This window comes from Propithecus coquereli, unplaced genomic scaffold (assembly GCF_000956105.1).
Source record: "Propithecus coquereli isolate 6110/MARCELLA unplaced genomic scaffold, Pcoq_1.0 Scaffold113, whole genome shotgun sequence".
NCBI lineage: Eukaryota > Metazoa > Chordata > Mammalia > Primates > Indriidae > Propithecus > Propithecus coquereli.
Window position 1 is genome coordinate 174,660 of NW_012135303.1, and position 6,000 is coordinate 180,659.

Consider the following 6,000-nt stretch of genomic DNA (forward strand, 5'->3'; position numbering starts at 1 on the left):
GCTCTTTGCAAAGTGGTAAAAACCTCTGCTCTTCTAGCTTGAGAATTAACCTGTAACAGGTGCTTTGACCAGTCTCAAAATGTTGTGCAAAGATTCAACAAGAATAAAAAATTGTTTTAAGTATGAAAATATTAGTGGATTTTCAAAAACTTCATGCTGTTAAACTGACCTTAATTTAGCTCTAGGAGGTATCACCAAAACTGACATGTTATTTCTCTTGGAGTTGTAAATTGAAACTGTAGAAGAATGTTTATTTTCTCTTTCTACTAACACCTTTAAAACAAATATAATGAAAAAGAATTCTGAGCAAAATCACCAGATGAATTGTTCTTATTTGAATAAATCAGCAGGAAAGAATTTCAAAACCAACTTCAAAATATTTTCCTCAAACTCTGAGATATATAGTCTAGGGAAAAAAAGAGGGAGGGTAAGAAAAGAAAGTGACCTTTATTTCTAGGCTGGATTCTTTGATAACCCTTAGCTTTTTCCAAATGACTTTTTTCAAGAACTTTTTTAAAAAAGTGATTCTCATATGATACAGGCAAACCTCATCATTTACAGTCTGACTCCCCCATGTTACCTCAAGGGCATGCAATTCAGATTCACCTTCAGTGCAAGAAAACACTGCATCCACTTACCTGAGCACCAGCAGCTGCAAAGCGCTATGTATGATACAAAAATAATTTAGAGAAAAGAGAATCCACATTTTAAAAAATTAACAGGATAAAAGTCATAAAGAAGCAGCACCACACAGTCCACAGGATGATGTATTTTCAACCAGGTGAAAAGCAGACCACTAAAAAAGCACATACCTAGTTTCAGAGCAGAAGGGGTCACTTCAATTTCCCCACCAATTGGTTTAAACGCAGCCAGTTGGGCAGCCACTTCTGTTTCAAAAGCATCTGGGCTTTGCCGATCTGTAGGGTTTCCACTGGGGCTCTCAATCTTGTGGAGTGGTTCTTGTTCTTCAAACACAGCAATCAGCTACAAACAAATCCAACAACACTAATTACTTTGTAGGACACGCATATCACATGGATACTGTGTCTAGCTGATTGTGAGATCTTCATTTGCTTTTAAAGAAAACGGCCTCTTCAAACTTAAAACTTTAATATTACTATACCACAACTCCTAATTTTTTCAATAATATTATATCTATAAGCATTATGGCCAGGAAATAATAAATGGTTTGTTCACTTAGTTTGTTTATTCCTGAAATAGAGACCAACTTTGGCTCACTCTGTTAAAGGAATGAAATGGCTGCCTCGTCCCCTTACCACCTTACCTAATACGCCTAAAAGAACTTCATTATCTTTCAGAGTGTTTCCAACACTGAAAGCTGACTATGTAAAAGTTGAATAATAGACTTATATGGTACAAGGGGACATTCCAGTCTCAGAGAGCTAAAACACATTACGAAATCCCTAATTGTGTCTTTTCTCCTAGACACAATCAAAATACATATATATAAACAGTGTCTGTACACTTGAATGCAATTTGTTTCTTGCATACATAGATACCCTATTTTTGTACATGCCTTTAATTTTCTTCTTTTTCTTCATGACTGACTCTATGTTTACTAACTGAAGTCCAAAGAATGCTAAGTCCAATGAGACTAAACATCAGCACTTTTAACCTCATTATTCCCATCTTCATCTCAATTTTACTTCACGTGAGACCTATGCTTATCATTAATATAAAAACTTTTAATTGTCCATTTCACATCATTTTTCATTAAAATAAGGGTAAAATATATTTGAAAAATGCAAATAACCATGCAGACACTACTGTGTCAACACTGAGGGTAGCACTGCTGAAACTGCATTTTTGGCCAGCAGACATCACCATCACAGAGGAACTTCAAATGTTTCTAAATCAGCTGACGTAGAAAAGTCCAAATGTGAGTGCAGCAGGCAGTTTAGGGATGCTACTGTCAATCCAATAAAGTGCAATCTTTGTAAATTTGAAAACTGCTAGTAAATCTTTAGATATTATTCATTCATTAAATAAAACAAACTTAATTATTATTTAAACATTTATCAGGAAAGACACTCAAAGCTCCATTCATAAGGGAACCTTGTTGGCAATAGTATTAATAACAGACGTGCAGGGTTAACCAATCGAAATATCATAAACTCCAAGTTCAGTCTTTCAAAAGAAATGAATACAATTAGGGATATGCAAATTGGCTATTCAAAAATAATTTTCATAATTGACTACTCATTTCCAGCATGGAGACTTCTTTAATTGGAAAATCCAACAATCCTCTCACCACAGAAAAGAAATGCTACTCCCAAGGCATTATTTTTAATTCTTGAAATTGAGCACATGCATTTTCTATTTTTAATTGATAGCACTGATGAACTGATTTGAGATAAGACTTAAATGGATTAATAATGAAAGATTATTCTAGTATAAAAATAATCAGTAGAACTATATCTTTCTAATCATTTGGCCAGAATGAAGAGTTTAACACTTTAAAACCTGAAAAGGAAAATGAAATCAATTTTTAAAATGTGATAGAAGTGTGATTTTTGTCAGTATTTCTGTGCCATAATTATAATAACTTCAATATTGCATAGTGGTGAATTCTAACACATTATTACACAATAATGTTCATTTTAATATACCAATCAACAAGGCAGTGGTATATTATATTGGTACTATGAACAATGTTGTGTAAGTTAAGAGTCATAACTTACTTAACTTGCTACATGCTTAACTCGGAGTAAACCATGTACCTTAAATATTGAGGAAAAAAGAAAAAAATAAGAGTATCAATCAGAAATATAATACAATAGCCTAAAATTGATAACTCATAAAACAAATCATTATACCTTTTCTTCTTTAGGTACTTTACTGTTTTCCATACATTATATCCATACAAGCTTATACCGTATACGTAACAATATTATAACTTTATCAAATGGGAGAACAGAGTAGTACCGAGATTTTCTTTCCCAAGGTCACAGACTAAATGGTAGCTGGTACTGGAATCCAGCCTTTTTAATTTCCAACCCAGGGTTTCAGACCACACCGTAATTGTTTCCAAGTGAAAAGTGTAAAAAGAGAGGCTACATTATAAAATATCTATACCTCATCCATGAAGGTGTTCTGCCCTAAAGAATGTCAACTCCAGTTTTTGAAAATACAAGTAACATATGACTCTTCTCACAGATGATAAATGGTGATTCCTGGACATTTCCCAGATCTCATAATCTCTTTAATTAATTGCTTAGACTGTTTCCCAATCCCATGATTGACAGAAATTATCTCAGCAGAGCCTAATCTGGATCACTGGGTGGAATAAAGTCTCTACTCCAGGGAAGAAGAGGACCAGCTCCTCAATCTGTGTCCCCAAACAAAGTCACTGGCACCCAGAGGTGCTGGCTGATTAGAGAGACTGACTCTATCCAGCTTTCATCTCAACACCTACAATATACTAGACTCACGTGTCTGTCAACATTAGTAATTTATTTAAGTCATATGTTGTGGTCCTTGTTAACCAGATTACTTGATTCATCAGAACACCTACATTACTGGGTAGCAGAGTTCCCAGAAGACAGTGTTACAGCGATACATTAATTAACATAAACCACTTCTAGTCCCTCAACAGAAGGCATTCGGGTTCCCAAAGCATCTAGCACATGGAAATGACTTCCAATGAATTGCCTTTAAACTCACTCAAAGTTACCTTTCCCACAGAGATGAGGCAAACATGAAAGAAAAAGTCTATCTAAAAACCTTTTATGTTAAGGTGTCACCTAGAGTAAACTTCCGTGGCATGTGGAAGAACTGTCACTGACACCTGAGGGCCTGCAGTAACCTAACCCCAAGCAAAATGCAAATGGGCAATGCTTGATTTGAATGCGCGTTCTTCCCCTGCCTCGCCCATCTCCTGGCATGCCCTCCGTTCTCCTTCTGTGATACCGGTGCTCTCGAGATGCTCAGTGCAGCACTGGCATTTTCCAAAAGACCCATAATCCAAAGTGATCTGATCAAACAGCCTTTACTTCCAATCAAAACTCTTCTCACTGCAGATCTCTGTCAGTATTTAGGTATCTAGTCCCCAGACACAAATAGGAAGAACAGTCTATAAAGATGCTATTAGTTCTACCATCAAACAAAACCAAAAACCTCAGGACCCACTTCCCGGTACAGGTCCTGCCCCATTTCCTGCCTTCCCTCTAAAACAAAATTTTTAAATGCCATCTCTTATAGCAGTTTCCAATCTCTCTCTCTTCTCCTGCTCTTTACTAAAGCCACTCTAGTCAGGCTCTCACTCCCGTTATTCCCCTGAAACTGCTCTTATCAAGATCGAAATCCCCAGATTGCTAAATTCAAAGTTGCTCCTCTGGCTTGATTTCAAGACATAGTTGATGATTGCCTCCTCCTCAAATTACTTTCAGCACTTGCCTTCCAGGACATCACACGCTCTTGGTTTTCTCTTTAACTCTCTGGGTTCTCTATTAATTTTCCTTTTGCTTATTGTTCTTCATCTCCTGGATTTGGTCTCGAAAGTGTTAAAGGAGCATATATCTAAATTTGTTTAGTGATGTCATCTGTCTCATGGCTTATATATAACTGTATGCTGAGTAATTCCAAATTTAGTTCTGCAACCCAGACCTTCCTCTTTAACTCCAGGCCCATATAGTCAATTGCCTAATCTAACATGTCAGAAACTGAAAAATCAATCTTCCAAAGCTCTTTCCAGAGTTCTTTATAATTCAATTAATAGTAATGCATCCTTCCAAGTTGCTCAGGCCAAACAGCTTGTAGTAATTCTTTATCTTTTTCTCCCTCCCTATCTCTCATACATCCCACACATTCAGTTTCTCAACAAATCTCAAAAAATAAAAAGATTTTGACCACTTCTCATCACTTTGGACCCAGCTACCATGCACTCAGCAGCCTCCTGACCAGTGTCCTTGTTTCTTCCCTCTGTGCTCCACCCAGCAGCCAGAGTGACCTTGCTAAAACAAATTGTCTCTTGTTTCTCCTCTCGGATTCCTATATAATACTTTCCCCCACCTCGCTTGAAGAAAGCCCAAATCCCTGCAGTGGCCCGTAAGGTCACTGGCTCCCCGTTACATTTCTGACCTCATGTTCTGATTCTTCTCTCCCTTGTTCTCAGGACTCTGCCCAGATACACTTGCGTCTTTGTATGTATCTCAGGGTCTTTGCATCTGAGGTTCTCTGCCACAAACAGTCTTCTGCCAGGTAGCTTCATGGCTTGCTTCTCGATCTTTCAGATCTTGACCCAAGAGCCAGGCTTTTGCTGGCTACACTCACTTGCAACAGCCCTACTACTCCCTATCTTCTCCTCCTTTACTTTTCTTTATAGCACTGACCACTTTCTCAATGTCCTCTCTTTCCTTGTCTTATACATTGCCTGTCTCCCCACCCCACTAGGATATAAGCTCCAAGAGGATCATGATTTTTGTGTGTTGTCAACTGCTGTATCCCCATCGGCTAGAACAGTGAATATGCTGTAATAGGGGCTCGATATATATTTGCTGAAAAAAATGACTAAAATATTAGACAAAAACAGAGGCTAAAACCTCATATAGCAACAAAAGATACCTAGATTGTTCATGTTTTTTAGAAAAATCAAATTTAAAAAAAATTAACAAAAGTGTATAAATGACCAATATTTACCCTTAAGATGGCTCAAAGCATCATCACCATCATTACTGTTGTTTTTGCTTTTGAAATTATGGCACAGAAAATCCCCATTTTCTGTTCAACACTGGGGGAAATTGTTTCTGCCACATCTAACTCCTAAAATGCAGATTATGTCTTTCCTTTTCAGGCTCACTTTCAACAGGGAGAATCAGCTTATTTGGTCTCCGAAGGAAAGGAAGCATTGAAGTAGGGGTGCAGAGAGGATGCAGAGGTGGGCAGGGTTAGTAGTTTGGCCCCAGGCAGCCCCCTGCCTACCTTTCTTTCAATACATCACTTTGATTTATCTATTGTGAAGCTTTTATTAATAGATGTGTC

The 6,000-nt window shown here is 37.3% G+C and overlaps 1 protein-coding gene across 1 annotated transcript in view; it reads right to left on the minus strand.

Moving 5' to 3' along the window:
* LOC105818884 (partitioning defective 3 homolog B-like) overlaps window positions 1-3,981 on the minus strand; it is a gene marked incomplete at its 3' end in the record, with an annotated part of 167,617 nt that extends 163,636 nt beyond the window's left edge. The window contains exons 1-2 of the mRNA XM_012655022.1: window positions 3,931-3,981; window positions 813-984 (exon numbers count right to left, since the gene is read on the minus strand). Coding sequence (XP_012510476.1) covers window positions 813-984; window positions 3,931-3,981 — 223 coding nt within the window. The remainder of the gene's footprint in view (window positions 1-812; window positions 985-3,930) is intronic.
* Window positions 3,982-6,000: the final 2,019 nt, after the last annotated feature.